General features: G+C 42.0%; 1 protein-coding gene across 1 annotated transcript in view; it reads left to right on the forward strand.

Annotated features, from left to right (window-relative positions):
- BANK1 (B cell scaffold protein with ankyrin repeats 1) overlaps nucleotides 1-27,728 on the forward strand; it is a 252,190-nt gene that overhangs the window by 175,371 nt on the left and 49,091 nt on the right. The window contains exons 7-8 of the mRNA XM_075285589.1: nucleotides 12,969-13,059; nucleotides 26,759-26,965. Of these exons, the coding sequence (XP_075141690.1) occupies nucleotides 12,969-13,059; nucleotides 26,759-26,965 (298 nt within the window). The remainder of the gene's footprint in view (nucleotides 1-12,968; nucleotides 13,060-26,758; nucleotides 26,966-27,728) is intronic.

Consider the following 27,728-nt stretch of genomic DNA (forward strand, 5'->3'; position numbering starts at 1 on the left):
CTGTGTGTCTGACACTGTGATCTGTAGTACGGGGGCACCACAAGGTACAGTTCTTGCCCCATTTCTCTTCACACTGTACACTGCTGACTTTAGGCACAACTCATCCAGCTGTTACTTACAGAAGTACTCCGATGGCTCTGCAATAATAGGCCTTATCAGTGATGGCGACGATAGGGAATACAGAGACTTAAACCAGGATTTTGTTGAATGGTGCCAGCGGAACCAGCTCAGGATTATTGCTGGGAAGACCAAGAAGATGGTGGTGGACTTTAGTAAGGAGAAGTGCTCCGATCCCGGTGGAGATCCAAGAGTAATGCATTGAGATAGTCAAGACCTATAAGTACTTAGGTATGCTCCTCAATAATAAACTGGACTGGGTTGATCACCTGGAGGCACTCGCGCCATTTTTTATCAATGGCAGTTCACGAGCGCCGGAGGAAGACAGGACCCGAGGACATCGCTGGAAGAGGAGGTGTGGCCAAAGATGAAGTCGGACTCTGAATGCCCGCCCACCATGCTTGATAGATAAGATTAACTTTTTTAAAAAAATTTTTTAGGGTTTTATTTTAAAACAGGGGGGGGGGGGTAGTTTAATATAACTTTAGCAGTGCCCATAATTTTGCTGATAGAGCTCCTTTAAGGAGGTCATCAACGTCAGATCACTAGGGGTACCCATAATTTTACCGCACGGAGAATGCAATTAAAGAGGCCATGACAGTGCCAGAAATGCCACAATCTAGTACACTGTGCAGTGGCCAGAATGAAACTGCAGATCTGCCATTTACTGCAGATGGTATTGCCCAATCAATAGAGTTGTTAAAATGAGGAAGTGAATCTTTATCTATCTATCCATCTTTATCCATAAAGAGCAGACATGTCCCATCTAACTTCCTAAGAGGAAAGTGTGGGGGTTAGAGCCAAGTCTGTGTAACTGTGTTGCAGCCATGGAAGAAATAGCTGCCTTCAACTTTCAGAAGTTTGGAGTGAGTTTTTGCGCCATCTTGTGGAATCTGAGTAGTGTTACAACACAGGCCTTAGTGTACAGACCCCGCTGTACCACAGAACTGACAGCGCAATTTGTGGTATGGAGAATGAAGAGACTAGCACCTATATGTATAGAGTCAGACCAAAGAACAGCCTGCTGTATCCACCAACACCTAACTCATCCCACACTCCCAGTAGACCACTGAGTAAGATCTGTACCTTCATTTATTTTAGAAGCTGTTGGTTGTATTGCATTGTGTTTACCAGTAAAGCTGTGTCTATTGTTTTCCTTGCAACCACATATTTACCTGCAGTGCCAGCATGGACACTCTGACTTCCATCTAACTATTGGTTAGTATGCTAGGTGTGTTTTACTATGTGCCCCTTTGAGAGATTCCAGTTGTGTTTTTTTTATTTATCCTAGTTTCCCAAAAGTATTCCTTTTTTTTTTTTTTTTTTTCTTTGTCTTTGGTGCCTAGTTTTTTTTCTGTTGTCATGTTAAGGACAGTGCCTATAGATTAGGATTCCAGTAGGGGCTGCAAGGATTTATAGTGTCTGGTGTTAGGGTCACCATTTGCGGATGGATCTAAGAAATAAAATATATAGAGATAGAAAAAGTTAGCATCAGTTCATCATCCATTTGAGATCATCTTTTTCCCAATGTCAACATCATCCGACTACCATTACCATCATCCATTTTCCATCACCAGGATACTAAACCATCATTTTATCATTTCAGTCATCTGTTGTTGAGTTCACATTTTGTTGTATATTTGTTACATTTGTTAGTGCTCCATAAATCCCTGTTTTTTCATCTGTGTGCTTGTTGCATAATTCAGCCCTACTTTCAGACCTAGGGGTAACTGAATACAGGGCGATACAGTTAATACCTGGAACAAGGGATTGATGTATGTAAAATCCCATTCTGCCATCTTGTGATCAGCCAACACCATTACATTTAGACTGCATTTTGAATATGACAGGTTCTCTTTAAGACCAGAAAACAGAAAATCTACATTTCAATAGAAATAACTATCAAAATCGTGAATTCTTGCTGTTTTACACTGCATACACCATTGACCACCAGTAGTGGCCATGAAAGGAGACAACTCTAATCATATACATTTAACCTCCCAGATGTCATGGTCAATAGTTACAACATCTGAGAAGTAGTTTAAAGCGAGTGAGACACAATGAATTTCCTGCAAGACAAGATACTGGAGCTATTTAGATCCTATGGTAGTCACTAGTTACTATTAAAGGGTTTGTTCAGTATAATCAATATGTATATACTAAGACCCCCATGCCCCCCCCCCTTTCTAATATATGTTTATTAAACATATTGTATATTTAGACAGTAATGTATGTAATTTCCCGCTGACATTGGTATAATCCATATTCTGATCCATTATATCAGAAAAAAGGCCTTTTCCTGCAGACCCAGGCAGATGCGTCATCCCGCCTCTCCTCACGCATGTGCAATAGTGCTGGGAAGTCACACCATAAATTTACAAGTCTTGTCTTCCTTTCTGGGCCAGAGTGGAGCTATGTCATCACTCCTGGAAGTGATGTCAGACATCCTCGAAGAACCGCCCCTTGCTATCCTTGCATGAGAGAGAAGGCTGGGGGAGATGCCAACTTGCGCAGTCATTATATGCATGAGCAATAGCCAGCAGTCTCCTCCAGGAAACAGGGAGGAGGAGTGTGGGAGAAGGGAGGGGGTCAGTGAGTGAGAGGGGAGGAAAAGTGAGACATGAAACTTGTAGGAAACAAACCACAGGAAGTTAGGGATGTAAACAAATGCAGGGGATGCCAGGAGCTCACTGAGAACCCCAGAAATCACTCAAATCACTGCTTAGGTATATGGTAGCACTTCTTATTAACATATTAATAACGGACCTTTTTTCAAAAATGCCAACATGGATTACACAAGCACTACCACTGTACCCACAAAATCATTGGCAGAAGCCCGGCTGATACACAGAGCTAATTTCCTGCACCTACAAAAAGACATAGATAAAATAGAAAGGGTGCAAAGGCGTGCTACATTACATAAAACATATCAAGAGAGGCTTAAAGATCTTACTCTGTATGGCCTTGAGGAAAGAAAGCGGGAACCTTTAAATGTGTTAAAGATATGAAAATGGAGAATGATGGAATGTCAGTGTGTGGAAGGGGTTAATGATTTGTGAAGTCTTGAAAAAAAAGTTTTCTTTTCAAAGATTTCATTTCAGACATATTCTTTTGTCTCTTTTTCATAAATGACTTCTCTGGGGTACATATATTTATATATATATATATATATATATATATATATATATATATATATATATATATATATATTTATATATATATATATATATATATATATTTATATATATATATATATATATATATATATATATATATATATATATACAATATATATATATATATATATATATATATATATATATATATATATTATATATACAATATATATATATATATATGATAATCCTTTAATAGTCCCACCATGGTGAAATGTATAGACAAATACATAGAGTATAGTATTGTAACGTGTACAATACTATATATTATATAGTGTTGTAATGTGTACAATAGTCCCTCTCAGCTTATACTTAATTTGTAGGATATTGCTGGAGGTAAGTAGTGCCACAATTAAATTCTACACATTTTCTTAGCTCAGTGAAGACAGCTGCTGTATTTTAGCTGGAGGCAAAGGTAGTGCTCATCAAGTGTCCTCAAATGGCTCAATGCCTTCTTCATTTTAACACAGCACATTCCCGTCTAGCAAGTGATTAAATTAGAGTACTTATAAAATCCTCTGCAGGGCTGATTTACAGAAGCTTTGGAGTACAACGGTAACTGATGCAGCCTTGAACACTGCATTATTCTGCAGTATTTTCACTGGGCTCTGAAAATGTGCTCTAAAGGGTACTGACAGTCTAATATCAATGCACTTATATTGAAGTAAACTTGAAAAGTAGCGGGCTTCTGGGACTGAAATACATCGTGGGGACAAAGTTGTTACTAAATTTGACACATTTCACTTCTCCTTCTAGAAGACTGTGGTAGCAAAACAGTTTAGCCTGTCTAAGGCTGGGACCCCATGTTGCAGAAGCACAGCCTTTTTTGTTGCAGATTTTGCTGCGGATTTTTTGAGCAAAGAACCAAGAATGGCTACAAAAGGAATGGGAAATAAATAAGAAGTCCCTTATTTCTACCTTCTGCTCAATCCACTTCTGTCTTTGGTTCAAAAAGATGCAAAATCTACAACACAAAGAGCTGCGTTTCCGCAACGTGGGGTCCCAACCTTGAACCTTTAAAACTTAAAACATAAGACATTTAGTTAAATCTTAATTTCATCTTTTTCTGTGTAAATCTGGGGTATTTGGCTCAATAAATTTCCTGCATTGTTCTCAGACTCTTATTAGGACCCGATCACATGGAGTAAACGCGCGTGTATTTTGGCAAAATACACGTGTAAAAAATACACGTGTAAAAATAAAACTCCAATTGACTTCAATGACATTTTTTTACACGTGTAAAAAAAACCACGTCAAAATACACGTGGGAAATGTCATTGAAGTCAATGGGAGTCTTATTTTTACATGTGTATCTTTTACACGTGTATTTTGCCAAAATACACGCGCATTTACTCCATGTGAACGGGCCCTTACGGTCCCTTTGCATGATCCAACCGTTTGCATCTGAGTCAATTATCAGGAACAAATAGCGCTAGAAATGCCCATTCCTGGTCATTAAAATGGATCACCTTACAATTGAGCGAACACTTTATTACCAAGTGATTTCACTTTTTAGGTACATAAATGATAATAGATTGCTGGCAGCGCTGGGCAATGTGCTGTCAGCAAATACATGGCTTCTGGGAAGTGTAGTAGTCTGTGTCCCAGATAAGCAAATGTATACCAGTAATGAGCTGGCATAGATATCTGCTATAATTTACACAAGTGGCTGGCATACATTTTAGTAAATGTGTCCAAGGTAGGCTCGGCCCCTATGGATAAACCATGGCCACTTTTCAACACTTTTAAAAATCGGAAAAATTGACAAAAGTCAAAAAAAAAGTTGCACAAATGATGCCTGTGCTAAAATGTGCTAATTGTTTGTCAGTATTCAGGCACAAGCCAATGATAAATTCTTCCCAGGTATTTGTTGCAGAGCTATGCAAGTTTCGCGTTTCTGAATGCCTGGCTGGCAGCACGAGATAAGGAGGATGTCACAGTTCTGTATCTGTTTCTAACTTCAAAAAGATTTCTATACCTTTTTTGGAGTTAGTTTTTAACACAGACATGCCATGGCATAGATAATAAGTATATGAGCTGAAACCCAAACACAGAAATAAATGTAGATGCAGAAAGTACAAAGAAGACTGAATATCTTCGGTGAAAATCCTAAAAAAAAATTATAAATATTGTTCATTGTATTTTTTATTTGCAGCTTGCACAAAATATTAAAATAAACATAGAGATTTCTTGTGTAGTCTGTTACCATGGAGACACATTGATCTGTGTAGATGCAGAAGACAGAAAATATTACAGTAGAAATTATATTTTTTAGGTACATTGAACAAATAAAAATGGATGCTGTAAGAAGGTTCCTAACCAGGGGACAGAGTTTAAGGGATTATGTGTTTTACAGAAAGGAAAACACGTGTGTGTCTCCCTAATGGTCAGCGGCTGGGAACATTATGTGTTTTCACCCTTAAAGTCATTTATTTTTTCTCAAGAAATCTCCAGGTCATTACCCAAGGAGAAGTCTTCATTTGCGATGGCTGATGTACACACAAGCAAACATTTCCTAAGTGCGGTAGGCAGCAGGAAGAAATTCTTGATCCTAGCTCAGTCCGATTACAGAGTGCAGTCAAAACTGGAGATCAGACAGAGTAAGTAGCAGATAAGAGAACAAAGTCCGGCTTAGCTCACATTTGTGCAAATTCAGTGCAGATCCGTCCTAAATTGCCTGGCAAAAAAGTGTTGCAAGCCAACTTTTCAGACATCCAAAGAAGAATATATAAAACATATAAGAAGAACGTAAAAATGTTTCAGATGTGAACTAAACATCATGAAAATAATAGTTATAATTATATAACGCAGGAACAATTACTGTAACACTGAAGGAAACCTAAACCCAATTGATATTATTGCTTCTACCCAGAATGATGTGGGGCGTACAGGGGCACTAGCAGAACTCAGGGATTTTTAATGTACAATTAAGAGGCTGAGAGTCGGTGTTCATGTATCTAACAAGTTGAGCGGTGTGATACAGGAGGAGACTGGTGGCCTGGAGAATGACAGGTCACCTGGAGAGGTCTACGATTGTGTTTTGATACCAAGAGAGGTGTACCATTGTGTTGTAACACCTGGAGAGGTGTACCATTGTGTTATGCCAGCTGGAGAGGTCTATCATTGTGTTGTGACACCTGGAGAGGTCTACCATTGTGTTGTAACACTGCAACATTCAGGAAGGCCAGGGCTGGTATCACGGTAATATATCCGATGTGGCCGGCTTTCAGGGGGTCCCTGGGTCCCAAATGTGCACAAAATCTCCTTTTTGATGTCCCCGATTACCCGCCCCCACGTGATATCTGACAATGACAACAGACAACCAGGCTTCGGGGGTAATCGTTGCTTTTTTTACTAGCAGGACAAAGTAATACAAATGTACATATGGGGGAATTCTTCACATACAATACAGCAATCTTTGTAGGCAGTGTCCAATTAAGCAGGTGATGGAGCTTGGAGCAGGAATGTTTTGGATAATTTAATTAATAGTTGCTTGAGTAGTAAACTTGTATATATTTGTAAAGATGGCCTGTATCCAGGGGGTTAGACCTCAACAACTGGGTACACGTATATAGAAGAGGAGATACAATTTTTCTTAGCAGCGGGAGATTCTCGAATTCTGCCAGACTAGCTATGGGCTTCTTAAGTATAGATTTGTCCCAAAGACTTACTTGGATAGAGAGATACTTGTAGACATCCCAGATGTATAGATAGGCCGGTCCGTAAGCTTAGTGCTTGTAAGATTGGAGCTTCAGAGGAAAACACTCTCTGAGAAAGATCTTGAAAACAGAGGGAAAGACATCTCTGTTTGCTGTATCCTGATAGTGAGCAGCCATTATCCGTCATCCATGTACTCTGTCTGCTGGCTCTTTCTCTACACAAAAGCCCAAAGCAAAGCTCCCTACCCCCCTCAAGGGGGTTCTAACTCGACCCCTCCTCCAGGCCAAATCAAGGGAGCTTGATTGATCCTGGAGGCCACCTGATTATAATGGACACACCCTCACACTGACAACTCAAATTACAATGGCAAAGTATAGGCAGGTGTAGTTTACAAAAACATCCACAAGATGGGGGGACCACACGGTGGCTCAGTGGTTAGCACTGCAGCCTTGTAGCGCTGGAGTCCTGGTGTTCAAATCCCACCAAGGACAAAAAACCATCTGCAAGGAGTTTGTATGTTCTCCCCGTGTTTGCATGGATTTCCATCCCATATTCCAAAAAAGACATACTGATAGGGAAAAATATACATTGTGAGCTCTATGTGGGGCTCATAATCTACATTAAAAAAAAAAAAAAAAAAAAAACATCCACAAGATGGCGCATGCTCTGGAAAAATAGAAATGAAGGGGGAGTAAATCTTTACCTTATATGCAAATGTCCATACTATCTCGGTCTGCAAGGACTGTTAGAGGGAATTGGACTAGCAGTACCGGGACATTACAACACCAAAGAGGTGTACCAGGTGTTATGACACCTGGAGAGGTCTACCATTGTATTGTGACACCAGGAGAGGTGTACCATTGTGTTATGCCAGCTGGAGAGGTCTACCATTGTGTTGTAACACCAGGAGAGGTCCACCATTGTGTTGTGACACCAGGAGAGGTGTACTATTGGGTTATGCCAGCTGGAGAGGTCTACCATTGTGTTGTGACACCCGAGAAGTGTACCATTGTGTTGTGACACCAGGAGAAGTGAACCATTGTGTTATGCCAGCTGGAGAGGTCTACCATTGCGTTGTGACAGCATAATCTTTAGATCTGAAAGCTATATGGAGGTACATTTTATCTCTTCTGCTTCTTGTTTTCTATGGTTTTGAACTTGTATGGAAAAATGTTTGTTCAATTCTGTAAGTTTTATTAAACTGAGAATATTAAACTAATGTTGTTTATGGTACAAATACAGTGGCTGAGGTTGATTTTCTTCACAGCATCTGTCCTAGCAATTAACTCTTCGGAGTGGTTATTTTTTACTGAAAGTATTCTACTAACCATAGGTGCATTTCTGTGCTGAAATGGAACAAAATTATTACCTATTACACTGTAGTTACTCTTTTGGGGCAATCCAATAACTGAAGTTAGATTGTTAACTTTTCATGACACTCATGACACAGTGAAAATTGCCGATGCACTAATCCCAAGTCACAGTGAAGTTCTGATTGTCCTTTTTGTGACTCTTTTTGCTGTTATTTTCTTTAGGATACAGTACACAGTACGGCACGCTACTGTAACTTGTTACAGTAAACACTGGAGTTTTTATGTTTTGCAGAGTTTGCTTCCTTTTCATAAAAATATTTTAGATAAAAACTATTATTTTTATTATTATTTAAAACAAAAATGTAAAGTTGAGTTCACACCTGCGCCTGGATTGCGTTTGGGAATTCCATTCCCCATTCCTGAAAGCAGGACTTTTCTCTCCGTATTTTTCAGGTGGAAACAGAGCGGAAACCGGGTAACTGCTTTTTAAGCAGATTTAGTTATCATTTCTCAAGTCCCCAAGAGGACCCAAAGATCGCAAATCCAAATGCAGTTGTGAACCTAGCATAATAAGAAAGGTAAACAGGCGACTAAAATAGAGTATAATGTTATGAAAATATATATTAATTCTACAGAATAATTATAGGAAAGTACATGGTAACAGGGGTCTCTATTTACTGTATATAAGTGGTTGTACTGAATATCTTACATACAGAGAAGTATCCAAGAAACCATTGTTTTCTAAGACGTTAAAGTACACACTTGGTAATTGATTGGGTGGCATTAAGCAAATTACCATACAGTACATCATTTCTTGTCCAAGACTGTTATATATTGCCATGTCTTAAGTGCCAAACACTGTCCATGGCTGTACTGGAAGAATACTATGCAACACTTTATTGCACATTAATAGAGCATTGTATTGAAAAGAGCAATAGCATAATAGCAAGGCATAATAAATAATAAGACATAGAGTATCAGCGTCTCAGTGGTGGAAAGCACTCATTATACGGGATGTATATGTTATATTAGCAACAAGCAGGGGGCAGGTACAATTTGGGTTTGCAGTAGAACTGCAGACAAAATATAACAGTAAGAGATTATGAAGGAAAAACTGTTTACAAAGTATATTTTTTTGGAAAATTGTATATAAATGCTTGCAAATGTAGATACACCCTTTAAGCTGGCCACATAAAATCTTTTAGATAAACATTGGACCCACATAGAAAACCACAGCCTAAAAAACTGCAATAATAGACACAATGGGGAAAAATGCTGCAACATTTACTGCTTTTCCACTATGTTTTGCATTTTTGCCTCCGCCATATAAATCTATGTCGAATTGCAGTGTTTTTACAGGTATCACCATGCTATGTTTTTCATAGTACTTTTTCTACAATGTTTGGATGAGGTTAAATGAAATCTAATTCAATTTGCTGGGACTATAAATGCAATGTATTTTTTGACTGCATTGCCACAATGGCCAAAAATACTACACATTCACAACATGTGGCTTCAGCCTTATAAACTTCAGTATAATAGTATACCCAGAGTAAATTTACCTGTCAGATCACATGACACAAAATGTTGGAATACATTGGGAAACTGTCACTATGGGTCCTACCAAAATATTATTTCGCTGATCGGGTTTAAGGGAAATTGACTCAAAAATAGCGCTTAAACCTTGTTGGCTTTTTATTACATTACTGCATTGTTATGACATCTATAAATCATAAACAATGACTGCTGAATAAACATTAGTTTCACCGAGGCAATTCATGGTTTTGTGATAGCGGTCTTTCTTTATCAGCTTGTTGTTGTACTGTTCAGAATACATTTGCATTGAACACCTATTTATTTGTACATGAAGCTTGGAAATAAGATATGCAATAGTATAACATAAAAGACACATTGCTACCATTCAAAATCTAGACACACACAATGCCTCCCCAAATATGTAATCCACATTATGAATTCTGCACAAAATAGCACATGACATTTCTAAGCAAAAAAGCAAATATCAAGTACACTAAGTCAATAACTTAGAGAAACAGCTCTGTGAAAATAAAGAAATGAGTTCTTTATTGATTAAGATATATTATGAAATAATATTCAGGGTCCTGGGATCCTCTGCAGTATTTATCTTGGTTCATAAATTATGTATCTACCATATTCACTATAGTCTTCACCTTAAGCTGTAAATTTGTTTTGCTCATTGTATGTATCTAGGACTCACCTGTAAGACTTATAATGGAATGTGTGCGGTAACTCTCCGGAGGGTGTTCAGGTCAACGGTTAACAATTATACAAACAGAAACCACAATAAGAAATGTCTTGGTTTAATTGCAGCAATAATTTTTCAGAATAAGCAGTGTGTACAATTCTATCCATGGTGACCACTCAGTGCACAATGGTGTATGCTAATACTATATGCTAGGAAAATCCAGAAAACAAATAAATACTGTATTATACGATTAACTATAATTGAAATAATCTATATAGTAATAGTATTTCAAAATTTGATATATTCAATTACAGTGGAATGCAATCATTACAGTTACAAATTTGACATAAATGACAGTAATCTAGAGGATGGTACAAGATAGTACTGACCAGTGGCGTAACTAGGAATGGTGGGGCCCCGTGGCAAACTTTTTACATGCCTCCCCCCCCCCCCCAAAGACCCTGACCATCCGTCCAACCCCTGCATTCCTGAACGCAGTATTATGCCTCATAGTGGCCTCTGCACACAGTATTATGCTCCATAGTGGCCCCTGCACATAGTATTATTTCCTATAGTCACTATGGGGAATAATACTTTGTGCAGGGGCCACTATGGGGCATCATACTGTGTGTAGGGTCCACTATGGGAAATAATACTGTGTGGAGAGGCCACTATGGCATAGTGGCCCCTGCATACAGTATTATTTACCATAGTGGACCACCCATGTACAATTATTATACTCTGGGGTCTTTTCAAAAGCCTGCCGGAGCCAGGAGAGCTAAGTAACAGTGTTTATGTTGTTTCACATCTCCTAGCCCTCTGATCATTATAATTGGAAGTCTGAAAAGACCCTCAAGTGTAATGACAATGTGGGGTTCACAGACCTGCAGCCTCACTTACCAATACCGTCTCCTGCTCACAGCCGCCTCCACAGAAAAAGAAGCGCCGGGATCAGTAAGTAAATAGGGCCCATTAACTGCTGGAGTAACTCAATTTAAAAAAATGCACTGGGGGCCACATGGTGGCTCAGTGGTTAGCACTGCAGCCTTGCAGTGCTGGAGTCCTGGTGTTCGAATCCCACCAAGGGCAGAAAACCATCCTCAAGGAGTTTGTATGTTCTCCCCATGTTTGAATGGATTTCCATCCCATATTCCAAAGACATACTGATAGGGAAAAATGTACATTGTGAGCTCTATGTGGGGCTCACAATCTACATTTTTTTAAAAAGGCACTGGCATTGGCTGCCGTCGGGCCCCCTAATATCCCTGGCCCTGTTGCAGCCATTACTGCAGCTACCACAATTGTACCTGGTCCTGAGGAAAATAAAGGAGGAATATAGTAGGTTTATGCCTAGAAAAATAATAGAATGCTCAATTTTATCTTGACTCTTAAAAGGACAATTCACCTAAAACAAAACTTTGCCCTATGTACCATAATGGTATTCCATAAGTCAATCTCTCAACTATTCTCTTTTCTATCACAGTTACTGCTGATGATTAAACAGACTACTGTCATTCAGTTATAATGAAAAAGATCACAGCTCAGCTGCCATAACTGTATATGGATGGTCTCTTAGGTTATTTATGAAAATATAGAAGGAAGGATAATCATATTGTACGTGCTGCAGTGATCTGGATCTAATTGTTATGTGATGTTGTACAAGGCAGCATGGGATTGATAGCAAAACATAGAAAAGGGGGAAATCTAAGAATCTGGCCTAGTTTGGAGTCTTTTATTACAACCACTTGGGGTTGATAATTTAGTCAAGATCAAGCCAATGGTTGATATACAGGATGAGCATCAGTATTAGCAGCAGATCAGGAGAGATCAGCTAGATTATAGGCTGAGAGCACAATAATCTCGCAAGGCAGGAGGTGCAAGGCTGGGTTTAAATAAGAGGTTCAATCAGAGAACAGGGTAGAGCAAACCAGAGAGGCGGGAACTGAAATTAGAGGCATCTGGAACTGAAACTAGAGGCATCGTGAACTAGGCTTCAGACCAGCACACGCACTGTCCAGGAAGTATAATAGCTCAGTTGGAAGGACTGTAGCCTGGGACATGGAAGTCTCTGGGTTCAAGTCCTGACAAAAAGTTTGCATTAAGTACAATATTCTTCTCACCTCTTCCATACAGTTGAAAAGATTTTGCTGGGGTTCTTTTCAAATGATTTCAGACTTCTACCACGTCAGAACATATATATGAAGATGTAGCACCGTTTAACTTAACTTTCTGTCCCATGACATCCTTTCTCAGAAAACAACAAAAGCCACTGAAAATCCATTAAAAGCGTCAAGTTAACACTCTTGTTAACCTTTAACCTTAACCTTTGCTACATCTGTACATACTGTATATATAATTATAAACAATGAACCCAATAGAAACACTGAACTTGTGCTTGTGCTTTTCTGGATGAATTTTGCTACTACTTTGTCTAACACTTCCCAGCTCATGGCATAAACCTTTCTTACCATTTTCTAGGAAAAACTGAAATGTAATCACCCTGACATTCCTGGGGAACCAGCGGACTCTGAACAAGAAATGGTTTATGTGGACATGGATGAGCATGCTGGTAAATCACATCAATTTCACTCTACCTAGGTTATTCTAGAACATTTATTTTTCTCTGTCTGTTTATTATAATAGTAGTATGTCAGAATGAACTGTTTATTTATATCTTTTCTATACATATGATTTAGTGAACATCACATCACTAATAGAGATGAGCGAACAGTGTTCTATCGAACTCATGTTCGATCGGATATTAGGCTGTTCGGCATGTTCGAATCGAATCGAACACCGCGTGGTAAAGTGCGCCATTACTCGATTCCCCTCCCACCTTCCCTGGCGCCTTTTTTGCTCCAATAACAGCGCAGGGTAGGTGGGACAGGAACTACGACACCGGTGACGTTGAAAAAAGTAGGCAAAACCCATTGGCTGCCGAAAACATGTGACCTCTAATTTAAAAGAACAGCGCCGCCCAGGTTCGCGTCATTCTGAGCTTGCAATTCACCGAGGACGGAGGTTTCCGTCCAGCTAGCTAGGGCTTAGATTCTGGGTAGGCAGGGACAGGCTAGGATAGGAAGGAGAAGACAACCACAACAGCTCTTGTAAGAGCTAAATTCCAGGGAGAAGCTTGTCAGTGTAACGTGGCACTGACGGGCTCAATCGCCGCAACCCAGCTTTCCCAGGATCCTGAATGGAATACACTGTCAGTGTATTCCCGTATACCCGATATATACCCCCGATACCCGTTCCAACGGTGTGCCCCCCCACCTTCACCCCAGAAATACCCTGCAAGTCCCCTAGCAATAGAATTGGGGCTATATACACCCACTATTTTTGCTACTGCCATATAGTGCCATTGTCTGACTGGGAATTCAAAGAATATATTGGGGTTACGTGCACCCACAATTTTTACTACTGGTATACAGTGCCAGTTTCTGACTGGGAATTCAAAGAATATATTGGGGTTATAAATACCCTCATTTCTTGCTACTGCCATATAGTGCCAGTTTCTGACTGGTAATTCAAAGAATATATTGGGGTTATAAATACCCTCATTTCTTGCTACTGGTATATAGTGCCATTGTCTGACTGGGAATTCAAAGAATATATTGGGGTTACGTGCACCCACAATTTTTACTACTGGTATACAGTGCCAGTTTCTGACTGGGAATTCAAAGAATATATTGGGGTTACAAATACCCTCATTTCTTGCTACTGCCATATAGTGCCAGTTTCTGACTGGTAATTCAAAGAATATATTGGGGTTACGTGCACCCACAATTTTTACTACTGGTATACAGTGCCATTGTCTGACTGGGAATTCAAAGAATATATTGGGGTTATAAATACCCTCATTTCTTGCTACTGCCATATAGTGCCAGTTTCTGACTGGGAATTCAAAGAATATATTGGGGTTACGTGCACCCACAATTTTTACTACTGGTATACAGTGCCATTGTCTGACTGGAAATTCAAAGAATATATTGGGGTTATAAATACCCTCATTTCTTGCTACTGGTATATAGTGCCATTGTCTGACTGGGAATTCAAAGAATATATTGGGGTTACGTGCACCCACAATTTTTACTACTGGTATACAGTGCCAGTTTCTGACTGGGAATTCAAAGAATATATTGGGGTTATAAATACCCTCATTTCTTGCTACTGCCATATAGTGCCAGTTTCTGACTGGGAATTCAAAGAATATATTGGGGTTATGTGCACCCACAATTTTTACTACTGGTATACAGTGCCAGTTTCTGACTGGGAATTCAAAGAATATATTGGGGTTACAAATACCCTCATTTCTTGCTACTGCCATATAGTGCCAGTTTCTGACTGGTAATTCAAAGAATATATTGGGGTTACGTGCACCCACAATTTTTACTACTGGTATACAGTGCCATTGTCTGACTGGGAATTCAAAGAATATATTGGGGTTATAAATACCCTCATTTCTTGCTACTGCCATATAGTGCCAGTTTCTGACTGGGAATTCAAAGAATATATTGGGGTTACGTGCACCCACAATTTTTACTACTGGTATACAGTGCCATTGTCTGACTGGGAATTCAAAGAATATATTGGGGTTATAAATACCCTCATTTCTTGCTACTGGTATATAGTGCCATTGTCTGACTGGGAATTCAAAGAATATATTGGGGTTACGTGCACCCACAATTTTTACTACTGGTATACAGTGCCAGTTTCTGACTGGGAATTCAAAGAATATATTGGGGTTACAAATACCCTCATTTCTTGCTACTGCCATATAGTGCCAGTTTCTGACTGGTAATTCAAAGAATATATTGGGGTTATAAATACCCTCATTTCTTGCTACTGGTATATAGTGCCATTGTCTGACTGGGAATTCAAAGAATATATTGGGGTTACGTGCACCCACAATTTTTACTACTGGTATACAGTGCCAGTTTCTGACTGGGAATTCAAAGAATATATTGGGGTTATAAATACCCTCATTTCTTGCTACTGCCATATAGTGCCAGTTTCTGACTGGTAATTCAAAGAATATATTGGGGTTACGTGCACCCACAATTTTTACTACTGGTATACAGTGCCAGTTTCTGACTGGGAATTCAAAGAATATATTGGGGTTACAAATACCCTCATTTCTTGCTACTGCCATATAGTGCCAGTTTCTGACTGGTAATTCAAAGAATATATTGGGGTTACGTGCACCCACAATTTTTACTACTGGTATACAGTGCCATTGTCTGACTGGGAATTCAAAGAATATATTGGGGTTATAAATACCCTCATTTCTTGCTACTGCCATATAGTGCCAGTTTCTGACTGGGAATTCAAAGAATATATTGGGGTTACGTGCACCCACAATTTTTACTACTGGTATACAGTGCCATTGTCTGACTGGGAATTCAAAGAATATATTGGGGTTATAAATACCCTCATTTCTTGCTACTGGTATATAGTGCCATTGTCTGACTGGGAATTCAAAGAATATATTGGGGTTACGTGCACCCACAATTTTTACTACTGGTATACAGTGCCAGTTTCTGACTGGGAATTCAAAGAATATATTGGGGTTACAAATACCCTCATTTCTTGCTACTGCCATATAGTGCCAGTTTCTGACTGGTAATTCAAAGAATATATTGGGGTTACGTGCACCCACAATTTTTACTACTGGTATACAGTGCCAGTTTCTGACTGGGAATTCAAAGAATATATTGGGGTTACAAATACCCTCATTTCTTGCTACTGCCATATAGTGCCAGTTTCTGACTGGTAATTCAAAGAATATATTGGGGTTATAAATACCCTCATTTCTTGCTACTGGTATATAGTGCCATTGTCTGACTGGGAATTCAAAGAATATATTGGGGTTACGTGCACCCACAATTTTTACTACTGGTATACAGTGCCAGTTTCTGACTGGGAATTCAAAGAATATATTGGGGTTACAAATACCCTCATTTCTTGCTACTGCCATATAGTGCCAGTTTCTGACTGGTAATTCAAAGAATATATTGGGGTTACGTGCACCCACAATTTTTACTACTGGTATACAGTGCCATTGTCTGACTGGGAATTCAAAGAATATATTGGGGTTATAAATACCCTCATTTCTTGCTACTGCCATATAGTGCCAGTTTCTGACTGGGAATTCAAAGAATATATTGGGGTTACGTGCACCCACAATTTTTACTACTGGTATACAGTGCCATTGTCTGACTGGGAATTCAAAGAATATATTGGGGTTATAAATACCCTCATTTCTTGCTACTGGTATATAGTGCCATTGTCTGACTGGGAATTCAAAGAATATATTGGGGTTACGTGCACCCACAATTTTTACTACTGGTATACAGTGCCAGTTTCTGACTGGGAATTCAAAGAATATATTGGGGTTACAAATACCCTCATTTCTTGCTACTGCCATATAGTGCCAGTTTCTGACTGGTAATTCAAAAAATATATTGGGGTTATAAATACCCTCATTTCTTGCTACTGGTATATAGTGCCATTGTCTGACTGGGAATTCAAAGAATATATTGGGGTTACGTGCACCCACAATTTTTACTACTGGTATACAGTGCCAGTTTCTGACTGGGAATTCAAAGAATATATTGGGGTTACAAATACCCTCATTTCTTGCTACTGCCATATAGTGCCAGTTTCTGACTGGTAATTCAAAGAATATATTGGGGTTACAAATACCCTCATTTCTTGCTACTGCCATATAGTGCCAGTTTCTGACTGGTAATTCAAAGAATATATTGGGGTTACGTGCACCCACAATTTTTACTACTGGTATACAGTGCCATTGTCTGACTGGGAATTCAAAGAATATATTGGGGTTATAAATACCCTCATTTCTTGCTACTGCCATATAGTGCCAGTTTCTGACTGGGAATTCAAAGAATATATTGGGTTATAAATACCCTCATTTCTTGCTACTGGTATATAGTGCCATTGTCTGACTGGGAATTCAAAGAATATATTGGGGTTACGTGCACCCACAATTTTTACTACTGGTATACAGTGCCAGTTTCTGACTGGGAATTCAAAGAATATATTGGGGTTACAAATACCCTCATTTCTTGCTACTGCCATATAGTGCCAGTTTCTGACTGGTAATTCAAAGAATATATTGGGGTTACGTGCACCCACAATTTTTACTACTGGTATACAGTGCCATTGTCTGACTGGGAATTCAAAGAATATATTGGGGTTATAAATACCCTCATTTCTTGCTACTGCCATATAGTGCCAGTTTCTGACTGGTAATTCAAAGAATATATTGGGGTTATAAATACCCTCATTTCTTGCTACTGGTATATAGTGCCATTGTCTGACTGGGAATTCAAAGAATATATTGGGGTTACGTGCACCCACAATTTTTGCTACTGGTATATAGTGCCAATTTCTAACTGGGAATTCAAAATGCGCAAGGCTCCCGGAAAGGGACGTGGACGAGGCCGTGGGCGAGGTCGGGGGAATGGTTCTGGGGAGCAAGGTAGCAGTGAAGCCACAGGGCGTCCCGTGCCTACTCCTGTGGGGCAGCAAGCATTGCGCCACTCCACAGTGCCAGGGTTGCTTGCCACATTAACTAAACTGCAGGGTACAAACCTTAGTAGGCCCGAGAACCAGGAACAGGTCTTGCAATGGTTGTCAGAGAACGCTTACAGCACATTGTCCAGCAGCCAGTCAGACTCTGCCTCCTCTCCTCCTATTACCCAACAGTCTTGTCCTCCTTCCTCCCAAAATTCCCAAGCTTCACAGAACAATAACCCCAACTGTCCCTGCTCCCCAGAGCTGTTCTCCGCTCCTTTCATTGTCCCTCAACCTGCCTCTCCACGTCACGATTCCACGAACCTAACAGAGGAGCATCTGTGTCCAGATGCTCAAACACTAGAGTCTCCTCCATCTCCGTTCGATTTGGTGGTGGATGACCAGCAACCCACCCTCATCGACGATGATGTGACGCAGTTGCCGTCAGGGCATCCAGTTGACCGGCGCATTGTGCGGGAGGAGGAGATGAGACAGGAGTTGGAAGAGGAAGTGGTGGATGATGAGGACACTGACCCGACCTGGACAGGGGGGATGTCAAGCGGGGAAAGTAGTGTGGATGTTGAGGCAAGTGCAGCACCAAAAAGGGTAGCTAGAGGCAGAGGCAGAGGTCAGCAGCTTAGGCGAAGCCAGGCCACACCCGGAATCTCCCAAGATGTTCCAGTTCGTACCCAGCCCCGAAAAACTCCCACCTCGAGGGCACGTTTCTCGAAGGTGTGGAGTTTTTTCAAGGAATGCGCCGAGGACAGATATAGTGTTGTCTGCACAATTTGCCTCTCGAAATTGATTAGGGGCTCTGAGAAGAGCAACCTGTCCACCACTTCAATGCGCCGTCATTTGGAATCCAAGCACTGGAATCAGTGGCAGGCAGCAACGGCAGGACAAAGGCCGCCTGCCGTTCACGCCACTGCCTCTGCCACTGCCTCTGCCTCTGCCACTGCCACTGCTGACTGTGCTGGCGATGCACTCCAGAGGACGAGCCAGGACACCACTTCATCTGCCTCCGCCACTTTGTTGACTTCTCCCTCATCCTCCCCTGTTCCTGTCTTATCTCCTTCTCCTGCACCATCAAAGGCACCATCAGGCGCTTCTTTACAACAACCCACCATCTCTCAGACATTGGAGCGGCGGCAGAAATACACTGCTAACCACCCACACGCGCAAGCCTTGAACGCCAACATCGCTAAACTGCTGGCCCAGGAGATGTTGGCGTTCCGGCTTGTTGAAACTCCCGCCTTCCTGGACCTGATGGCAACTGCGGCACCTCGCTATGCCGTCCCTAGCCGTCACTACTTCTCCCGGTGTGCCGTCCCCGCCTTGCACCAGCACGTGTCACTCAACATCAGGCGGGCCCTTAGTTCCGCGCTTTGCACAAAGGTCCACTTGACCATCGACGCGTGGACAAGTGCATGCGGACAGGGACGCTACATTTCACTGACGGCACACTGGGTGAATGTAGTTGAGGCTGGGACTGCTTCCCAAACTGGCCCGGTGTACCTCGTCTCCCCGCCTAACATTCCTGGCAGGGACACGAGAAGAACACCCCCCTCCTCCTCCTCCTCTACCGCCTCCTCCTCCGCCACCGCCTCCTCCTCCGCCACCGCCTCCTCCTCCGCTGTTAGATTGACCCCAGCTACGAGTTGGAAACGTTGCAGCACTGGCGTTGGTAGACGTCAGCAGGCTGTGCTGAAGCTGATCAGCTTGGGGGACAGACAGCACACTGCCTCCGAGGTGAGGGATGCCCTCCTCGATGAGACGGCAATATGGTTTGAGCCGCTGCACCTGGGCCCAGGCATGGTCGTTTGTGATAACGGCCGGAACCTGGTAGCAGCTCTGGAGCTTGCCGGACTCCAACATGTTCCATGCCTGGCCCACGTCTTCAACCTAGTGGTGCAACGTTTCCTAAAGAGCTACCCCAATGTTCCAGAGCTACTGGTGAAAGTGCGGCGCATGTGCGCCCACTTTCGCAAGTCGACAGTAGCCGCTGCTAGCTTAAAATCTCTCCAGCAACGCCTGCATGTGCCACAACACCGGCTTTTGTGCGACGTCCCCACACGCTGGAACTCAACGTTTCAGATGTTGAATAGAGTGGTTGAGCAGCAGAGACCTTTGATGGAATACCAGCTACAAAACCCTAGGGTGCCACAAAGTCAGCTGCCTCAGTTTCTCATCCATGAGTGGCCATGGATGAGAGACCTTTGTGACATCCTACGGGTGTTTGAGGAGTCCACAAGGAGGGTGAGCTCTGAGGATGCGATGGTGAGCCTTACAATCCCGCTCTTGTGTGTTCTGAGAGAATCCCTGATTGACATCAGGGATAACTCAGATCACACAGAGGAGTCAGGGATAGCATCCGATCCGTCACAGCTGGAGAGTAGGTCCACACATCTGTCCGCTTCATCGCGTTTAATGGAGGAGGAGGAGGAGGAGGAGGAGGAGGAAGAAGAGTTGTCCGATGATGTGATGGTGATACAGGAGGCTTCCGGGCAACTTCGAATCGTCCCATTGTTGCAGCGCGGATGGGTAGACATGGAGGATGAGGAGGAAATGGAGATTGAACTTTCCGGTGGGGCCAGAGGAGTCATGCCAACTAACACTGTGGCAGACATGGCTGAGTTCATGTTGGGGTGCTTTACAACCGACAAGCGTATTGTCAAAATCATGGAGGACAACCAGTACTGGATCTTTGCTATCCTTGACCCCCGGTATAAAAACAACATCTCGTCTTTTATTCCGGTAGAGGGGAGGGCCAATCGCATCAATGCTTGCCACAGGCAATTGGTGCAGAATATGATGGAGATGTTTCCAGCATGTGACGTTGGCGGCAGGGAGGACAGTTCCTCCAGTAGGCAACCAAGTTCTCACCGGTCCACACAAACGAGGGGCACACTGTCTAAGGTCTGGGACACCTTGATGGCACCCCCTCGCCAAAGTGCCGCCACAGAGGGTCCTAGTGTCACCAGGCGTGAGAAGTATAGGCGCATGTTGCGGGAATACCTTTCCGACCACAGCCCTGTCCTCTCCGACCCCTCTGCGCCCTACACGTATTGGGTGTCGAAGTTGGACCTGTGGCTTGAACTTGCCCTATATGCCTTGGAGGTGCTGTCCTGTCCTGCCGCCAGCGTCCTATCTGAGAGGGTGTTCAGTGCAGCCGGTGGCATCATCACTGACAAGCGCACCCGTCTGTCAGCTGAGAGTGCCGACCGGCTCACTTTGATAAAAATGAACCACCACTGGATAGAGCCTTCATTTTTGTGCCCACCTGTGTAAAGCACCCCAACATGAAACTCCATGTCTGTACTCAACCTCTCCAATTCCTCCGCATCCTCATACTCATCCACCATAAGCGTTGCACAATTCTGCTAATACTAGGCTCCCTCCAACATGATTTCCCCCAACTCTGCTGGTTAGAGGCTCCCTCCACCCTGATTTCCACCAACTCTGCTGGTTAGAGGCTCCCTCCACCCTGCTTTCCCACAACTCTGCTGGTTAGAGGCTCCCTCCACCATGAATTTGCCCAAACTGGGCTGGTTAGAGGCTCCCTCCACCATGAATTGGTCCAAACTGGGGTTTTTAGAGGCTCCCTCCACCATGAATTTGCCAAAACTGGGCTGTTTAGAGGCTCCCTCCACCATGAATTGGTCCAAATTGGGGTTTTTAGAGGCTCCCTCCACCATGAATTTGCCCAAACTGGGCTGGTTAGAGGCTCCCTCCACCATGAATTGGTCCAAACTGGGCTGTTTAGAGGCTCCCTCCACCATGAATTGGTCCAAATTGGGGTTTTTAGAGGCTCCCTCCACCATGAATTGGTCCAAACTGGGCTGTTTAGAGGCTCCCTCCACCATGAATTGGTCTAAATTGGGGTTTTTAGAGGCTCCCTCCACCATGAATTGGTCCAAACTGGGTTTTTTAGAGGCTCCCTCCACCATGAATTGGTCCAAACTGGGGTTTTTAGAGGCTCCCTCCACCATGAATTGGTCCAAACTGGGGTTTTTAGAGGCTCCCTCCACCATGAATTGGTCCAAACTGGGGTTTTTAGAGGCTCCCTCCACCATGAATTTGCCCAAACTGGGCTGTTTAGAGGCTCCCTCCACCATGAATTGGTCCAAACTGGGCTGGTTAGAGGCTCCCTCCACCATGAATTTGCCCAAACTGGGCTGTTTAGAGGCTCCCTCCACCATGAATTGGTCCAAACTGGGCTGGTTAGAGGCTCCCTCCACCATGAATTGGTCCAAACTGGGTTTTTTAGAGGCTCCCTCCACCATGAATTGGTCCAAACTGGGGTTTTTAGAGGCTCCCTCCACCATGAATTGGTCCAAACTGGGGTTTTTAGAGGCTCCCTCCACCATGAATTGGTCCAAACTGGGGTTTTTAGAGGCTCCCTCCACCATGAATTTGCCCAAACTGGGCTGTTTAGAGGCTCCCTCCACCATGAATTGGTCCAAACTGGGTTTTTTAGAGGCTCCCTCCACCATGAATTGGTCCAAACTGGGGTTTTTAGAGGCTCCCTCCACCATGAATTGGTCCAAACTGGGGTTTTTAGAGGCTCCCTCCACCATGAATTTGCCCAAACTGGGCTGTTTAGAGGCTCCCTCCACCATGAATTTGCCCAAACTGGGCTGGTTAGAGGTTCCCTCCACCATGAATTGGTCCAAACTGGGCTGGTTAGAGGCTCCCTCCACCATGAATTGGTCCAAATTGGGGTTTTTAGAGGCTCCCTCCACCATGAATTGGTCCAAACTGGGCTGTTTAGAGGCTCCCTCCACCATGAATTGGTCCAAACTGGGGTTTTTAGAGGCTCCCTCCACCATGAATTTGCCCAAACTGGGCTGTTTAGAGGCTCCCTCCACCATGAATTTGCCCAAACTGGGCTGGTTAGAGGTTCCCTCCACCATGAATTGGTCCAAACTGGGCTGGTTAGAGGCTCCCTCCACCATGAATTGGTCCAAATTGGGGTTTTTAGAGGCTCCCTCCACCATGAATTGGTCCAAACTGGGCTGTTTAGAGGCTCCCTCCACCATGAATTGGTCCAAACTGGGGTTTTTAGAGGCTCCCTCCACCATGAATTGGTCCAAACTGGGCTGGTTAGAGGCTCCCTCCACCATGAATTGGTCCAAACTGGGTTTTTTAGAGGCTCCCTCCACCATGAATTGGTCCAAACTGGGGTTTTTAGAGGCTCCCTCCACCATGAATTGGTCCAAACTGGGGTTTTTAGAGGCTCCCTCCACCATGAATTGGTCCAAACTGGGGTTTTTAGAGGCTCCCTCCACCATGAATTGGTCCAAACTGGGGTTTTTAGAGGCTCCCTCCACCATGAATTGGTCCAAACTGGGGTGTTTAGAGGCTCCCTCCACCATGAATTTGCCCAAACTCTGCTGGTTAGAGGCTCAATCCACCCTGATTTTCAAAACAAATGTTGGTGCCAACCTCAACTTACTACAAGGGCCAAATTCACTGCTGGTGACAAGCTCTCCTCACTGCAAGTGCCAAATACACATGTTTCAAGGTGTTTTCCTACTGTCAGAGAGGTGGTATTGAGTGTGTAAAGTGTGTAGTTGTTAGGCTGTGATGTTGGGGTAATAGAGGGTCTTTGGTGTGTTAGATGCCCCCAGACATGCTTCCCCTGCTGTCCCAGTGTCATTCCAGAGGTGTTGGCATCATTTCCTGTGGTGTCATAGTGGACTTGGTGACCCTCCAGACACGGATTTGGGTTTCCCCCTTAACGAGTATATGTTCCCCATAGACTATAATGGGGTTCGAAACCCGTTCGAACACACGAACAGTGAGCGGCTGTTCGATTCGAATTTCGAACCTCGAACATTTTAGTGTTCGCTCATCTCTAATCACTAAGGGCTAGTTCACACGTGGGCAAAGGGGAGGTTTTTGACAGCGGAATTCGCTTCAAAAACCTCTCCTTTAACATGGTGGTCTATGTAGACCACTAGCTTTTTTTTTCCTCCTAGCGTTTTCCGCCTGAAGAAGCGACATGACCTTTCTTCAGGCGGAAAACGCCTGAAGAATTGCATAGAAGTGAATGGGAGGCGAAAACCGCGCGGTAAAAAACCGCGCGGTTTTTTGCACACAAAACCGCGCGGTTTTTTGCAAAAAACCGCGCGGTTTTCGCCTGCAGTTTCTATAGCACATATAGGAAAAAAAAACCCTAGCGAAAACCGCTAGCGAAAACCGCGTCAAAAACCTCGTCAAAAACCGCGTGGAATGCAAAAAATAGCGTCAAAAAAACTCCTCGAGGTTTTTTACCTCGCACAAATAAGCTAGGCGGTTTTCACGTGTGAACTGACCCTAAAGAATGACAAGATTTTAAAAAATGAATAACTGTCAGGTTTTCTAAATATACAAAATGTCATTTTTTTTGCATGGAACACACCCTTTCTGATAATATTATCTTAAGAAGTATCTTACATTTGTTTCTTTTAACATCTTTAGAAGCCACATTTCCTTTGGGATTGTGGAATTTTATTACAAATTAAACTCAAACATCCTTGGCCAAGTGTATGCTCATATACAAATGTAGCAGGTGCCAATAGTAACACATACAGACAAACATACAAACACTAAGAACACACAAGCCAACTCCCTACACAAACACAGAATTACTTGTGTACACCCTTCTTCTGCTACTCTGTAACCCCTTAAGGACGCGTGGTAGTTTGTATGTTAGTGGCTTTTTTCATATTTTCCTTCTCCGTCTTCCAAATTTCATACCTTTTTTATTTTTCTGTTTCTCTAATTCTTTTCATGACAAGTTGTGCTTTTGTTTTCCACTATTTTGGGGTAAATATTTTATTAAAGTTTTTGTTGGTCCATGTTAAACAACATACAGGCCTGTCATAGTTTTTTGCTTTTTTTTTTTTTATGGCATTCACTCTGCATTAAAATGACATGGCAGCTTTGTCCAGCAGGTCATTACGATTACGGCAATATCATATCTATTTTGTAGTCAGGCTTTCCCCGGCCACTATCATGATGGTCTGGGGCCCCGGCCATTTCCACCCTGGGCATCTCCCATGTGGGAATTCATTTTCACATTCTTGGGAAAGTTAACGCCACTGTTGACACGTGGATCAGCAATTATGGACAAGGACTATACTTGGCTTTTATTGCCCAGCGAGCAGTTTTGAGCAGCAGTGGCCACAATCCAGAAATGCAGCAAGGCCGGGTGCTAGTTAGACCCATATTGTGCAGGTCCAGTATCCTGCTACCAGTAATCATACCTCCTTGCTGCCTCCTTGCAAACTACAACTGGGCAATATTGCCAGCGAGAACTGCACCAATATTGTTGTTGTGCTGAAGTTAGGATGAGCAACACATTGTCCATGTATGGCGCACATCCTTAATCTGGTTGTTTGCTGATTTTTTTAACCTGTATAGTGGCTTAACAGAGGTTCTCCTCACAGCCGGAAAAATCTCATGTGCATTTCACCCATTTTAAGTCACAAAAAAACCTGCTTAATTTGCAGCAACAAACTGATTTGCCTTTGCACCACCTTATCTCACACGTTCAAACTCGGTGGAACTCTACCTTAAGTTAGCATGGAAAAACTTACTTTTATCAATATGAATCAGGCAGTGATCCATTACAGTCCTGCTGCTGATGCTTCTCCTAAATAGCTACCAGTACCACCACTGCCACCAAACATGTCCTGCAATCTGGTCCATCTTTTTAGTAGTCCCAAAAGCTCGCAATATGTCATAATTTGTAGTTAGTCATTAAAAAAGGTATCAACTACTGAAGACTCATCAATATAATTCTTTTTCTAATTTTTTTCCAATTTTTTTTTTTGAACAACTTTTAAGTATGTCTAATCTACATGTGAGATGAAGAAACAAAAAAATAGGAAATGTTTACAGTAATTTACACCCATTGCAGAGTTGATTAATGTTTCATTTTTGTGTACATAAAGAACATGAAAATTGTGTTTCCTAAGGCGGGAATAGCCTGCAAAACCAACCAGAGGTGTTCCAAAACCATTCACTGCCACAAGCGGTGTTTGTAAGGCTCAAAAATATTTTTGTATATGTTGTGTATCAAATTGTAGTTAAATTCAGCCCCACTTTCTTTAATACAGCAAAATATGTATTTAGTGGGTAGATCTAGACCTTTAAAATATGGTATTATATAAGAACATTATAGGGTATTCTTCAAGTCTGCCCTGTATATGCAGCAGCTATATCACCAGTTATCTCTTTTCCATATAGCATGTGCCATATCCATTAGCACGGTGCATGAGGAATCTGGCGCAGGCTAAAAACGTAACCTGTAGATGAGTCCCTCTTGGTGCATCTGTAAGATCTTTCTATTCTTTGTGATACATTGTTAATGACAAACGTCAGATTAAGTGTCACAGGTGATTGAGAAATATTTTGTTCTGGATGACAGACATATTTTTCAATGTATTTACACCAGACTACTACTCTAAATACACTGATACATTTGCCTTACTACCTTAAACTCTATTTTACAAAAATATGTTGCAATTTTTTTTTTTGCGGTCTATGAAATATACTTACAGCTACTAAAGATGGGTTTTTAGATTTTTTTTTGTATACAGCTTTGTAGTGTTGCAAGCCATAACTAAATGAAATATACTTGTAAGATTGTCTTGTTTGCTTTCATTTAAAAAAAAAATCATTTTATTCCCATAATGTTAAACCAGCCCAACAGCAGACTTCACAAGGTGTATGTGACAAAGCCGATGGAACAGACGTGTACCCAGTCAATGAAACTGAACAGAATGCAGAGGAATATGCTTTAGAAGAAAACTTAGAGGAGTATATTGAGGAGCATGTGGAGTACAACAATGCAGACAAGGTGGCGGACATGGCTGATGAATATTGCCTTTTAATCCCTGTTGACAATCCCTCACAGCCTTTTGAACCTGCTAATCCTTGTTTGCAAGGTATGGAACAAATGTCACAAAATGACTAATGGATAGCAAGTTATAAATGTAGAACCATTATGCTTTACAGGGAGTTCACATTTCTTTACAGGAGATCATAACCTCACACTACACATGTGGAAAATAATTAGATTTGGTAAATCATAATAATTTAATATTAACAACATGTGGATTACTTTATGTTGGTGTTTTTACCTGCATATTGCTGGCTAAAAAATAAGATACTATGTCTCATTAAGGAGACATCATTTTACAGTTTACAGAGGTTTATTAGACCATGCATACCCTGCTAAGAAGTCTACAAAAAATATGCAAAGAAGTGGAAATGTCCTTGTGTATAAATATAGGATTCTACATATATTGTGTTATACTATGCCTGATGAATAGACTAGAGATGGGTGAACTTCAAGAGATTTGTTTCAATAAATATTTATGAAGTTCTGCCTTTAAGTTTGTTTTAGACTGAACTTATTTGGCATGAACTGAAAGTGCTATTGTTACACTCGAGGGTCTCTTCAGAACCTCGAATATAATAAGTAGAGATGAGCGAGTAGTACTCGATTGAGTAGGTATTCGATCGAATACTATGGTATTCGAAATACTCGTACTCGATCAAGTACCACTCGCTGATCAAATGTAAAAGTTCGATGCAGAACCAGCATTGATTGGCCAAATGCTATACAGTCGGCCAATCAACGCTGGTTCTTCTCCTACCTTTAGAAGTCTTCTCCGTGCAGCTTCCTCACGGCGTCTTCCAGCTCTT

This window comes from Leptodactylus fuscus, chromosome 1 (assembly GCF_031893055.1).
Source record: "Leptodactylus fuscus isolate aLepFus1 chromosome 1, aLepFus1.hap2, whole genome shotgun sequence".
NCBI lineage: Eukaryota > Metazoa > Chordata > Amphibia > Anura > Leptodactylidae > Leptodactylus > Leptodactylus fuscus.